Here is a 14,413-nt window from a genome sequence, read left to right on the forward strand (position 1 = left end):
GACTTCCACCTTTCAGAAGTCTGTGAAGTGTGTAGTTTAAAATGAACAGCATGGCTTGTAACATTTAAATGGCTTTTTGTTGCCAAATTCTGTTTAAGACTGTGGTGCTTTGACAGACTGAGATTTTGCCCTGGGAACATTCAGAAAGCCCTGAATGTTTCACTCTTCCCATCCTACTGCATTCTAGAATAAAGGTATTAGTAGGTTCAATTATGGAGGTTCACATTGCTCAGTGTAGTAAGATTTATGCTCATACTAAGATTTCTGTGCTAAGCCAGTGCCTTTCTACTTAATTGTGAAGGTGATTTATTTTGTTGACTGGGCAGTGTTTGGGCTATATTCCCATTTTCATACTGTTAAATACCACACGTCCATTTGAATGTTTTCTTGTTGCTGTTGCAAATCCTTGTAAAACCATTGAAATTAAACAAGGTTTTAAAACAGAAAGCTGAATTTTGTTCGTGTTTTGGCTTTAGCTCTGCTTTCTGTGAGATCACTTTTTCACCATGGCCATTCTAGCTCACAGTGGTTCAGATCCATCAGCATCTCCAGGCTCGCTCCTCCTGCTGTGGACATGACAATGAACACTCAGTAAGTGGTACAATCTTCTGTTTTGGTGAAAACACTGTGTTCAGCTGTAGCTGAGAATCAGTGAATCGTATCTGTGGGAAGGGACCTCTAGATGTCGTTTGGAAGAACACTGCTCAAAACAAGGCCAGCTTGCAGCAGTTCACGTTCAAGTATCTTAAAGTTCAGGCGCAGCTTTTTAAAACTACAGCTGCTTGCTACCATTCAGTTTGAGATTATTTGTCAGAGACCAGCAAGAGCAGGGCTGCCGCACGGGGGTGGGTCAGGCGGGAGCCGGGCACAGCAGAGCCAGCGCCCTCACCCGACATCCACAGCCTCATGGCACCTGGGCAGGGCAGTGACAGCAACAGGACGTGTCAACAGCCCAGCAGTCACGAGGTGACAGCCAGGCAACGAGCCGTGTCCCAGGTCAGTCTGGGAAATCCTCACGATCGTTCAGGACCGAGAGTGGGAACAGGCTGGGGCAGGGACTGAAGGCTCCGGGGGCAGCCGAATTGGGGCTCCTGGGCAGAGGGGTGTGAGGAGGTTGGTCACGGCAGTGATGCCCTAATGCTCTCTGATGCTTTACTTTCTAAAATGCGATATGCTTTGGTTATCTCCTCACCCCGCCTCTCCGGTGCTTTTACGTACAGGATCTTTCCTACCTGCCCCCGACTGACAGCCAGAAAAGCCGCCACTGTTTTTCCCAGGGAGGACCGGCCTCGGCTCACCCCTCCGCCTCAATCCTCCCCACTCCCTCCCTCCCCAGTCCCACGGGAGGGCGGCCGAGGCGGTGCTCCCCGGGAAGGCGGCGGTGCTCCCCGGGAAGGCGGTGCTCCTCCCGAGCCGCGCTCCGCCCGGCGCTCAGCGGCGCTCAGTCACTGCCCGTCCCCCTCACCCGTCCCCCGCCCGCAGCAAACAGCATGGTGGTGCCACCGCTGCTACGCGCCGTCATCATGGGGCCGCCGGGCTCCGGGAAAGGCACGGTCTCCGCTCGGATTATTAAACACTTCGGGATGAAGCACCTCTCCAGCGGCGACCTGCTGAGGGACAACATGCAGAAGAAGACAGGTGGGAACGGGGACAATCCAGAGCGGGGGGTGAGGGGGGCGGTGGGGACGATCCGGGGAGGGTCGTCCCCGCCGCCCCCGCCGCCCCCTCCTTCCCCCGCGGGAAGTGGCCCCACGCAGCGCGGCAGGAAACTCCGGCGTGACACGGCCCCGCTCCGCCGTTGGGGGGGGGATGTGTGTGTGAGCCACGGTCCTTCCCCCTCCCCGCTCCTTTCCCTTTTCCCACCCACCGCTCCCCGTCCCTTGCAGAGAGTTTGCTGCTCCCCAGTCCCACCTCTGTGTGCTTTCCGCCCCCCCGCCCCCGAGATTGGGCGTCTTCACGCAGCTCTTCCTGCAGGCCGGAGGCCGCCGAAATGGGCCTCAAGGCTTCAGCCGAGTTCCTCTGAAAGCTGTCACTTGGCATCCTCTTCGTCACCGGGAACAGGGCGTATCTGGGGTTTATCCTGTTTTCCTTGTTTTGTAACATCTAATTGTTTCCTCGTCTTGGTGGTTTTCGTAAGCACCCAGTGTTTTTTGTAGGTGTTTCTGATAGTCTTCCAGCTGAAATGTCTTGAAAGGGAAAAATACTCATGTTTTTAACAGAAGGGACAAGAGGAGGAGTTCTGGGCAGTCACACTTTTTCAGATCTCCATTAAACGGCTAGAAGTAGAGTTACCATCTATTCCAAGATTAGAAGGCCTTGTCCTGAACTGGCAGGCATAACTGTAGTGGTGCTTTCCAAAAAGCAATGGGCAAAATATTCAAACTGCTTACCTTGTGCTTTTAAAATTATTTATCTTAACAAGAAGCTCATATCATGCTTAGGTTTAAGCATGGTCTGTGTTTGCATACAGAGTTGCTTGTATTAGGTAATGTTGTGAATTATACTTACTATAGAGTCCTCGTTTGACTTCTGGCTTTCTGTTGAGATGCCACAACTCCTCTCTACACTGGATTTTTGCAATGATGACAGGTCCCCTCCTGAATTCCACATCTCCTTTTCTTCACAGCAGAGTCAAAAAACCTTGTAAGAACCATTTCAGGTTGCATGTGATGAAGTGAGAGTATTCTTATTTCCAGCACTTTGAAGCTGCAGAGGACTACATTCGCTTGTATCACTGCAATATTATGGTTAGGTAACTGGCAGTCTTGGTTTTGGAAGCTTATAAGCATGTTTGAGGGTGAAAAATTATCTGTATTACAAAGTCAGTTGTGATGTGATTTCCACATCTCTTTTCACACAAATTCTGTTTGCTCTGTAAGAACAATGACTTTGACTTACTTGACTGACTTTACTTCAGTTGATATCTACAAGTTAAACATTTGCTAGGAGCACCACCTGTGCAAGCATATCCGATCACATTCATGCTGTTTCTTTCTGTTTGGTTGTGCAAGCATAGGTTTGTATTTACAGAGGGTCACAAAACCAAAATTGATGCTGTTAGGAACTTTCAATCTAAGTAAGACCTACTGAGAAGGGAAGGCATTCCAGAAGGTCAAGGAAATATGTTATTTACTGAACACTTTTAAGTTTTGTGCTCTGTCGATGTGTCTTGGAAGCAAGATCAAAGGTGTGTGAGAAGAGGAAACTGCAAGTGGAAATACTCCGTTGTTTGATTTGAGGAGGGAGCCATGAAGTGGAAAGAAAAGTGGTTCGGCAAAGTGTTCTAGGTGGGTTGGACAGATGAAAGACTGTGAAGGAGAACCAAGATGTGAAATAAAAGTGTAGCAGACACGTTAAAACCCTCGATGTGAGGAGAGAAGCCAGTGGAGGGTGTAAGAGATGATGGAAGTTTGCTCCGAATTAGCTAGGGTAGAACTTATAGGAATTTGCTACAGAGTTTTTCATTCACTAATTAACCTAGATGAAGCTCTGTCTTAATGTTGCTGAAAGTGAGTCACGTTGCAGAAATGGTCTCCAAAGGACTGAGATGAATACTGAGGTAGCAGGCGTAAGTAGTACACTGAAGGAGGGAGAGGGACTGAGGGGCAACACAGAGAGTTTGAGAAGTTTAGTCAAGGCAAAGACTTCATCAGTTTTTATTATAATAGAAGAGTCCAGCAATTCCCAGTTCTTTGGGAACTGTCTTAGGCTAAGTTGGGCAGTTAAAACACTTGGAAAATTAAATGGAATTAACAATAGTTACACGGTGCCATTTTTGGCATTTGCTGTCTTGTGAAAATGGGCTTCGTTGAAAAGTCCTGTTAAACATGTGGGCGTCCTTAGCAATTTGCAGTTACTACCATGTTCTGCTGCTTTGGAGAGTGCAGAGTCTGTGGCCACCTCTCTAGTGCTAAGCAACCTGTTGTCTGAATATGGATAGAGCTTGTTTGTGGTAATGTGGTTAGGACATGCCAATCTTTTGCAAAACCTTGAAACATGGATACCTCTTATCACCTAGACAGGAAAGAAACTTGTGTTGCCTTTAATTCCAAAGATTGCCATGCCTGAAGTGGTTTCAGACCCAAGCTGAAAAAACAGAACCAAATAAAACCAACAAAACCTCACTAAATCCTGCCCCCCCCCCCCCCTCCCCCCCCCGCCTCCCAAACAACAGGGGAACAAAAAGCAGCTCTGGTCTAGTATACAAACTTTTTGTCCTAACATAACTATTTGGGTACAGTTGTGCCTATTTTTTTCTTATGAAATAATGACTTTATAAATAACCTGAGGTTTGTAGAGAGAGGCAGCATGTTTCCAGCTCTGTTGGTCTAATAATAGGGCCTGTGTGCCTTACAGCTTTCTGTACTCTAAACCTCTCTGGGCCCAAAAGCTCATCTGTCTTTCCAAAGTACGTAAGTGCTATTCCCTATCAACCTTGCATTGCGCATTTTCATAGATCATTGCGGCTAGAGCAATGCTGCAGTGTAAATCAGTAACAGGTGCAAGCATCAAGTGCACATTAAACTATCTAGATGTAATTTATTCCTCCTCCCAGTCTACTTTTGCTGGGTATATAGTTCAAAGTGCACTAGAATAATGAAAGAGGTATGACTTGCTGACCTCGAAGAAGGGAGGTAGGGAAAAGAATAGACACTTTGTACCCAGACAGACTGTCACCTTCTTTCCAGTTTGTGATGTGCTGGAGGACTCAAGCACCGGAGTCTGACTCTTCCACATTGTGAGGATTATTAGAAGTCTGACCAAGGTGCATAGTGCCTATTTCTAAATGGTCTTCAGACTTTGCAAACCCTGACTATAGATGTGAACAGCCAATAAGGGGAAATTGTCCTTTTATTACTTTTTCTTTCAGCACCAAAGCATTTTTTTTTTGCATTAGTTGAGGGCATCTATTGCTTTTCAGTTGCCTTGTCTGAAGAAGGGCCTCTGTGCTATTGCATGTTCCAATACTGCATCAAGTGATAGGACTGGCATTCTTCATTGCTTTCTGCTGAAAGTGGTTATACCTTGTGTTGGTATGCCGGTCCATCCCATTTTCTCTTTTGTTTAGTTTACTGTAAGTAGATCTGAATTGGCTGCAAGTAAAGGTTTCTGCAGACACAATGAAACAAATCTAGCTGCTCTTCTGGGTGACTTACATAATTGGGTAATTGTAAACGAAGGCCATGAAAATGTTGTGCCTAGGACACAAGCCAGGCAAATGAATTTCTTCCTGGCTAGAGCCATGATTTGGGTGAACTGCAGCATGCTACTGCATGTCATGTAGGAGCAGGTGTGATATCCGGAACTGTGATGCATGGATGGCATTTTAGTGAGCCAGTGGGCTAAACGACTGGTATAAAATGTTAGTTCCATGGGAAATTACTAGTGTCTGCACGCTCCCATAAATAGTTTACAACATCTATAAACATCCTCTTGTAACTGTAGTAGTAATCGTAAAAATACGTGTCTGGCAAGCATGTCCCACTGCACATCGCTTTCTTACATACCAAAGACTTCACTCTTCGTAGTGAAGTTGTAAGTTAATAACTAGCCACTAAACTGAGAAAATAACTCTCTTGACAGGAAATCTGAGGGCTGATATCTTAATGAACTTGTGTCTTTTACATTTCTTCTTTTGAAGACTCTTTTACCTAATGGGCTGTCCTGATTTTAGTTTTTGGAGTGTAGTATTTCAAACACTTACCAGTAAAATTATTCAGAGAGTGTGGGGATAGAGGCGTGCTGAATGCCTTGTTGCCAGCTGTGGAACTACAGACCAATCAAATTAATCTGATACATATTTGCATGATCAGATCCTAACTGATCATCTGTTTTTGAATTTCAGTAAGCATACTGTCTGTCTTGTTTACAGCTTTACTGTTCTGTGCCACCCTGATCAAAAATTTTTTGCAGGCTTGTGGGCTTTTTTTCACTTGTTGGAGGTCAGAGATAGTGTAATGCGACTTCTCTTACTTTCACAGAAGTTGGAATCCTTGCCAAGTCCTACATTGATCAAGGGTGGCTTATTCCAGATGACATTATGACACGACTGATGCTGAATGAGTTAAAAGGTCTAGATCGGTACAACTGGCTATTAGATGGTAAGTTAGCACATTGGGTATTGCTATATATGGAGAGAAAACCTACACTGGAAAGCTTGGAGTGATTTGGTCACTTGTGAGTAGCTACACTCCAGTAGCCATTCTCGAGTCATAGCAACCGGATAGTATTTGTCACCAGCTTGTTGTGAAACCTTCAGTAGCTAGTCTGCCCCAGGTTTTTGGCTGTAAAATGCTTTGGGTACATTCTGCCTTCAGAGCGTTACAGCGATGTTTTAATTCATGTTGAAATGGGTAGTTCAACACTCCAGTAAAACTTGAAAACTGGCAATTCTGGTATTTCTTATGCGTTGTTTCCTCTTCGAAATATGCATTGAGAAGTTTCTTTTTATAAAGCCTTTTCTTGTCCAAGTCCTTGGGGAATAGAACACTCAGAATGGGGCTGAGGAATTATTTAAATAGAAAGGTAGGTATGTGATACAGCGACAAGGTAAGTATGGAAAGCAAGTATTGCAGCAGTGCAGTGTGTAATAAATCACTAACAAAAACACTGCTTAAGTGCTCTAAAAGGTCTCTTTCATTTGCTTTTTGATTCTGTTCTCTAGAGTGAATTGTTCTGCAATTCTGCAGCGTAAGCTCATTGCTTCAGCATTCACAGTAAAGAGAAAATGCATTTGCCACTGTCTTCATATACTGAATGGCTCTTGTTACCCCAGCCAATGAGAGTACAGTTGGATGTGCAGCGCAAAGATAGTGTCTAGGCTGGATATATGTGTTTTTGGGTTCTAGTCACAACCTGTCTCAGCAGATAAAACTGAAAAGTTGTTGGTGTGGCTTTTTATTTAGAGGGAGTGAAAAATCCACAGTGCTCGCTGTCCCTTAGTGCTTTATTATAATTGCTTCTAGTACAGTGATCTGTTCTGGTGGCTTTAGTCACAGTTATGTTCCTCCTTAGTGAAGACAAAGGCTTAATTCCCACAGTGAACAGCGCAATAAAACCTGATCAATAAAGGAAAGAGCTGCAGATGTTTTTTTTCTTTAGTTCTGGGTCCTGTGTACACACAGTTCCAGCCTTGTGGATCTGGATGTGTAGTAGTATAGCTGAGCACACTGGCAGCTCTTAACAGGAGAATGGTGTGGAGACCGTAAGAGAATAAATCAATTTCTGCTGCATGTTAATGTCCTGCCTTCTTTAAACTTCTGGAACAGAAATTTTGTCTGCATCAGCATTTGTAATGAGACTCAGTGAATTACGCTAGGGATAGCTCTGGCATAATCGGCTGTATAGGAACAATACTGTTCTGTTGAAATATGTTAACCAGAAAGTCTTTAGTTTGATAACTGCAACACAGAACAAACAGCTGAGGTCAGCTAGGTCAAACTAAATAGACTTGCTGAGCTGCTTGTATGCTCACGTAGCCAAATACCCATTTCCACTGCCTTAGATAGGTTGCTGGCTTCTAGAGTCATAGCAGGTGTATCAGTGTGAGTTGTGTGTGTGTGTGTATGATCTGCTTAGATTTATGTGCTGCATAATTAGGGCACTTTTCTCTGTGTTCTTGGATTCTTCATAATTCATCGCATCTTGTAGGCTATTTTTTCTGTATCGAGAAAACACTATGCAGCAAACGCTGGTTCAGTTTCAATTAAATGCTTTTGTAAAGGCACTTTAATTTGTTGAGGAAGTTTCTCATTACTAAGTCCCAAAGCAAACTCATTTTCCAGCTGCATAACTAAGATGTGGTGGCTGACTAGCTTGTCAATAGTAAGAAAGAACAGCAGTGCTGAAGTCCTGGCTCTCCCTCTGCTCTTAACGTTTAGAAGCACTTCCATGAGATAATGTGAACATGAGAGAAACAGGATGAGGGCAGTTGATGACTGTGATGCAAACCAGGTGCATCAGACTTAATGCACAAGTGAGAGCTTGGTCTGAGTTAATAAACTCTTTCCTTTTGTGATGCATTAGACAAGACACAGTAACCTTAAGACCATAAATTTTTTTTTTCCTTCTGTTGTAAGGCTAGTTCTTGGCTGGTTCCTTACTCAGGCAATGAACTCATCAACCAATGTTATGCAAAGAAAAGTTTCTTAAGTTTGTACCTATCAGTACTTGCCTTTATGGAGAAGTTTACTTGTATAGTGTGATGAAAATTACAAGCTACTGAAGAACGTGAGACTCTGCAAGAGCTTTGTGGGTAGAGGTATTATTATTCCAGTGAACCTATGGTGCAATAGCATGTTCTGCAGTAGCTTTGGCCGCTAAAGTTCTTGTGGCCAATGTTTCATTTTAAATTCTTTGTGGAGACTTTGGTTTTCTTGTTCTCTGTTTCCCACCTGCTCCTTCTTCAATTCCATGAGGTTTCTCTAGCAGTAACATGTGCCTTTGAAGGCACACTACTGGAGCCATAGAGTTCATGGGGCAAAAGGCAGTGTCTTTTAAGTGAAGAGACAGACTGCTCTGCAGCCCGAGTGTTCTCACAGTCATCATCCCTGAGGATAGTTTGATACACTAGACTTTCCAGAACTCTTTCTAAAGCTACTGTTTTATGTAAAATTAATCCTGGACTGCCTCTGGTATATACATTGGGCTTACCGCAGCTGAATAAAACAGGTTTGTAATGGTCACCTCCTTAAGCCAGACTTACACAACTGTGGAAGTAAGAGTTGTCACAAGTGTTTCTAGGTTGTTCCAGACCTCTGAGTGAACTGCCTGTAGCTTCTACCGTTCGAAATGTGTATACAATGGTTTTATTCAATATAGCGGTATGTAGTACATATGAGTATGGGGTCTTTTTGCATTTATTTGTTACACTTTTGGGAAGGTGATTAACTGAAATGAGGAAATGGAAGCTGGGAGGCGTTTAAGAAGTTAAAGTGCCATGACACACTGAAAAATACTTGGAAAATCTGATGTCTCTTCATCCTTTACAGTAGGATGATGCTTTTTTTTTTCTGTCTGAAAATTATTTTTTCTAATGACAAACTCCAGGTAATTCTTGCGATAACTCTGCCTTTGTATTTTTACGGAGTTGTTTCCTTTAAAAAGGTTTCCCCAGAACAGTTGCTCAGGCAGAAGCCCTGGATAAAGAACGTCAAATAGACACTGTGATTGACCTAGATGTACCATTTGAGACCATAAAATGTCGACTCACAGCACGTTGGATCCACCCTGCTAGTGGCAGAGTCTACAATCTTGAATTCAGTCCTCCCAAAGTGCAGGTAAGGGATACGTGTTGGTGTTGGTGCTAAATAAATGTTGCATAGCATTTGGTAATTCCAGTAAAATATTATTTGCGTATGTTGTTGCAAAACACAGTAGGTCAGAAGAAAAAGGCTCATTTCATCTCTTAGAAGCACAGAACCCTTCTGGTAACACCTGCCTCTCAGGGTATGTTAGTGCCCTGGTAGGAGCTCAAGCTGATGAGCAATGTCTTTGTCCGCTGCGGAATGAAACACCATGGTGTTTTGTAAGCTCCTATTAAAGCTGGTCACTGATCTGGAAGACTCTCAGTCTTACACTCTGGCATAGGAGGTGGGCATGTTCTTAGCCCCATTCTGCAAGTTGCAGCCTGTACAGTCCAAAATGTAGTTTCCTTTTCCTTCCTCTAGAGGACTCATTCTTTGTATCTAGGAAGCACACCAAATCATCAGTCAGAGGAATCCATTTAATGCTTTCCCTGTGTTTGCATTTAACCAGGATGGGTATTTTCAAGGCAACAGTTGTCATATTGCAAAATTAGATGTAGAAACTTGCCAGCCAGGGAAGCTTCTCAACAGATCAAAGAGGTTATGCCTTGAGACGTCCTATAAAAAGAATAGTAAACTTTAAGATAATGATTGTACATTGTTACCTTAGGATTTTTGAGGAACTCGGATTAGCCTTAGTGCAACTCAGCTTAAGCTGAATTTCATCATTAACTCTAAATAATTTACCTGTTGTGGCATCACATTTCACCTGGAAGCTCTATTAAGTTACATCAGGAGCATAGCAGGCCTTGTAGTTTTTGGATTTCAGTGTTGCAGGAAAAGAGGCCAGCTGAAATAGCAGGGAACCACTGGAAGTGGGCAACTGGAAACGCTGCCTTTGTATTATTTAAAACGTGGTGGTTTAGTCATGGTTATTTTTAATTGCAGAAGAGGACAGGCAAGCTGCAAGAGAGAATTATCAGACCTACCAAAGAGTGGGCTTCAGCTGCAACAGCTTTGCTATTAGGAGCACTCCACTCTACCTTCCACTAATTAGCAGGCATATCATAACATAGTAGATTGCAATATTTAAGTGAAAACATGGAATGGAGCTGAACAGCTGAAATACAGCTGTCTCTGTTATCTAATAGACCTGCAAAACGTTTACTTACTCAACGGAACCAAAAGATTAATGGCTTCTGAGTTAATGGAAGGCCGAAGGCTCCATATTTGATAGGTACAATGAAGGCACTAGTATGGCTGCCTGCACAGATGCTAGAAAGAAACACACAAGTGTTTTAAATGATTGTATTATGTAAACAAGTTAAGTTTGACCATACAAATCCATCTCGTAATGATACAGATGTTCTAGAACAGATTTTCTTCACACCTTCATGAACAGAGAAGCTTACTGAACATTCATGGTTATTGATTTTCTGAAGCTGACTGCCAGAATGCAAGCAAGAAAGGAAAATATTTTTGTGCTCTAATTGGCTTTGTACTTGCAAGACCACTCATGTTTCCACTCCAAATGTCAGATTAAACTTGTCTTTAGGGAAAGACTCTTTGCATGAAGGAGCAAAGAGTCCCTTCTATCTGTGGTGGGTCATATTCTGTCCTTAGATGCACAATGATTCAATGCACTTAAGAAAGAGCCAACTTTTATGCCACTAGCTAGTCCTTTGTAAGACGTGCCAAATTACTGACCACTGTCAGTAATTTCTTCAGTCATTGCTGGTTTCAAGGCTTAAAAGTTCCGTAATCTCTGTTTACTGAATCCTAGAAAAACTGCATCTGGCTTTTATGCCATTTTTTGTACAGCTGTTGCTAAATAATAACTCTTCCATTTTGCAACTTAAAATCAAAGCGCCATTAACTCCTTTCCCCATTTCAGAATTGTCAAACAAAGGTCAAATTGGTGTCTTGCTTGTTTCCTGTTATGCAGAAATGTATTACCAACAATATTGTTTGCCCTCATATATGAAGGTTTTGCCTATATATTTCCCATATTCAATGAATGTTCCAGAGGATAGATTAGTTAAGTTACGATAACCTGATGTTCATTGCCAATACTGAGAAAATATTTTGAAATGATGGACTGTCTTACTGTAAAGTCAACATCTTATATTCCAGATAAGATATGGGCAGTAGCCTTTCTCTTCATAAGCAGAAATCTACACCTTGACTTACTGGAAACTGATCACAATTTAAATAGAAAATTACACAAAATATACTTAAACAGAAATATACACTAATGTTTGCTTTTAACCATGATTAGGGCATTGACGATATTACTGGAGAGCCACTTGTTCAGCGTGATGATGATAAACCAGAGACGGTTACCAAGAGGCTGCAGGCTTACGATGAACAAACAAAACCTGTTCTAGAATATTATCGGTAAGTAGTAAAATCTATTTTTCCACATTCTAAAAGCTTCTTCCACATTAGCTTAGTGAGGAACAGATCTCTTCAGTTACAGAGATATTGCAACAGTGAACATGGTATAAGTAGCAGTGTGTCTTTCATCAGCTCAGTAAGAAATCAACCCAGTAAAATGTTTTCCACTGTTGCATGAAACCTCTTCAGGAGCCTGCTTAGCAAAAGAGCCTTTCACTGCAGCCATACTTATCTTTACAAAGAGCACTATGCATTATTCAATACATTACAGTACTGTTCTGAGCAACACAGCTCTGGTTAGTAAGGTAACAGAGACAGTTCCTTTTTTTTTGGAAGATTTAACTATTTTCTCTTTTGGATGTATAAGTAGAAGCCCTTTTAACAAGGGCTAGGGGTCAAGAAGTGATATGCAAATAGAAAAACTGTTAATGAGGATTTAAAAGTGGTTGAACAGGACTGTGACAGGCACCGCTAGCAAGACTCTTTGGGAATAAGTAGCTGTTTGAGAATACTCATTTGCACTGTGGAATGATAACAAACTTAGTTCTTTTAAGAGCCAAAACTATACACAAAGTTTCTTGAAACGTAAAGCTGCAAATATCACATTGTTAAAGTATAGATAATAGTAGGTCACCATGTAGACCTTTGTAGTCTTATCTTGCCTAGACAAAGAAATCACACTCTCTTTGGCAACATCCTGAAGTGACTGTCCTTCCTATATCTCCATATCCACCACCCTTCATTATGCTGTACCAAAACTGTTGAACAGAAGACTAGAAGCTCCATCTTTGGGGTGGTTAAGTTTTAAAGAAGGAGTTTTTCTGGATTGACAATGATTTTCCTGACTTTGGTAGCTTTCTGAAGTGAAAATGCATTAAAGCACCACAGTAAGACATAGGCCTAAGCTGCTATTCTTACTGGTAATAACATACTTTACAGATAAAACTAGCTACTAGAACTAATTTAGAATAACTTGATTGTGCCTGGTTCACTTGTTTGTTCTGATGCACCTTCTTGGATCCTTGAGGTGTAACTTCACAATACCTGCGTTAGTTACAGTTGTTTGGATGACTGCTGTATAGCATGTGCTATATGACTGCATTGCTGCTTATTATTTTTACCCTTCATAGTTTTTTATTAAGTACTCTGTGGACAGCTGTCAGTTTTATGAACTGATGTGGCCAATAGCTCGCTGTTTGGGAAACACAGTAATGCATGTCCATCCTGTATTCCCAATGTTACGGCTATTCTTGGTGTTAAATCACATGCATATTCGCAAACTCCTGCCAGGGGAATCTTAAAAGTGAGGTGGAGATCCTGGAACAATTAAACAATTTGACTTATGAAATGCTTTTTTCTTTTTCTTCCTTAGGAAAAAAGGGTTATTGAAATCCTTCTCTGGAACAGAAACCAATAAGATCTGGCCACATATCTATGCTTTCCTCAAAACAAAATTGCCAGATGTGAGCCAGAAAGATGTTGCCACTCCCAGGTGAAAACAGGTCTCACTTCTGCTCATCTATCATAATTCACACTTGATTACATGAGATTCAGCAATCAAGGATTTCTCTAAGTGGTTTACCAGACTGATCAATAATTAAAGTCTAATGTTATCCTTAACTTACATTATGATAAAACTTTGTTGCCTGTGGTTCTCATTTTAATGCGGGTTTTTTTTATATTAAATATATCTGATTTTTATAATACAGTAACTGACTTTAACAAAAGCAGGTACTCTTGTGTCTCTTATTCAGAAAATATTTAAGTTTGCAAATATTGACTGGTGAAGGAAACACTTTTCAGAATACAGCTTAATTACAAAGCACACTGATTGATTTACTCAAGAATTGTAGTGCAAAGCAATGATAAGGACATGAAAGCACGTTGTTGAATGTGTGATTAGCTGGGGCCGCCCAGAAGCTGTGGGGAACGATGACCACCATTCTGCAAAAAGCCATTTCAGACCAGGACTGGCACACATATAGGTTGATCTCATGGAAGACAGTCACCTTCTTTTACCTTTGCTTGCACAGATATTGATTTTGCTGGGCTTAAATTACCCTTAACACTTGCTTGGATGATTGGCCTTATTGCTATGTTTATATTTCTGCCCTCAGAGCAGCTATACTGCAGGCATGATAAACAGAGTTTCAGTGATGAGTAACACATTTGGTAAAGCCTCTGTCTTTGTGCAGCTGTATAAGACTTTATTGGTAAAAAGACAGCAGATACCAAAGAAATTAAGTGTAATCTGGTAAGCCTGGAGCTAGATGATCTTGACTAGTGAACGTGTCTTTTCTGTTGTCTTTGACAAAACAACTGCTTATTGATGCTAGTGCCAGGATTTCCAGTGGTCAAATTATTAACTTTGTCATGTTACTGTAGCAAGTTTTGTTGTAGCAACTGGACTGGTTTTCATGAGTTCATGCTACTAATTCATGTGTCTAACCAGCTCTTGTATTTATTTGTTCACTGGATAACTGGAGTTACAAACCTCCAGAGGCCACACCTTTAACAGTCCAGGTAATGCAGACATTGCTATTTTTCAGTGAACTCTCCTAGCCCTGTTTTTATGTTCACAAGATTGAGAGTTTCAGGAAGAGTCAGCAAAACCTGAGGAACAAACAACTCTCTCTAGGCAATGTCTGAAGTAGCTGTGTCCTACTAATGCAGGTCCCAATCTACTTTTGCAGTGATTGTTTGTAAACAACTACAGAGCTGTGGTGCTGATGTAGCTGGGACTACATTTGCACGTCTAGTTTTAGCATTAT

The 14,413-nt window shown here is 41.9% G+C and overlaps 1 protein-coding gene across 2 annotated transcripts; it reads left to right on the forward strand.

Moving 5' to 3' along the window:
- The first annotated feature begins 1,384 nt into the window (after window positions 1–1,384).
- AK3 (adenylate kinase 3) lies at window positions 1,385–13,369 on the forward strand. Of its 2 annotated transcripts, XM_068422308.1 has the most exons (5): window positions 1,385–1,638; window positions 5,982–6,101; window positions 9,106–9,278; window positions 11,524–11,642; window positions 13,015–13,369. In XM_068422308.1, exons 1-5 carry the CDS (start codon window positions 1,491–1,493, stop codon window positions 13,136–13,138), a joined length of 684 nt encoding a protein of 227 aa, XP_068278409.1. In that variant the 5' UTR covers window positions 1,385–1,490; the 3' UTR covers window positions 13,139–13,369. The 2 variants fall into 2 exon arrangements, with proteins under 2 accessions (XP_068278409.1, XP_068278410.1); XM_068422309.1 differs by lacking the exon at window positions 5,982–6,101 and having other exon boundaries at window positions 1,386–1,638.
- The last annotated feature ends 1,044 nt before the right edge of the window (window positions 13,370–14,413 follow it).

The sequence above is a fragment of the Nyctibius grandis genome, chromosome Z (assembly GCF_013368605.1).
Source record: "Nyctibius grandis isolate bNycGra1 chromosome Z, bNycGra1.pri, whole genome shotgun sequence".
Lineage (NCBI taxonomy): Eukaryota > Metazoa > Chordata > Aves > Nyctibiiformes > Nyctibiidae > Nyctibius > Nyctibius grandis.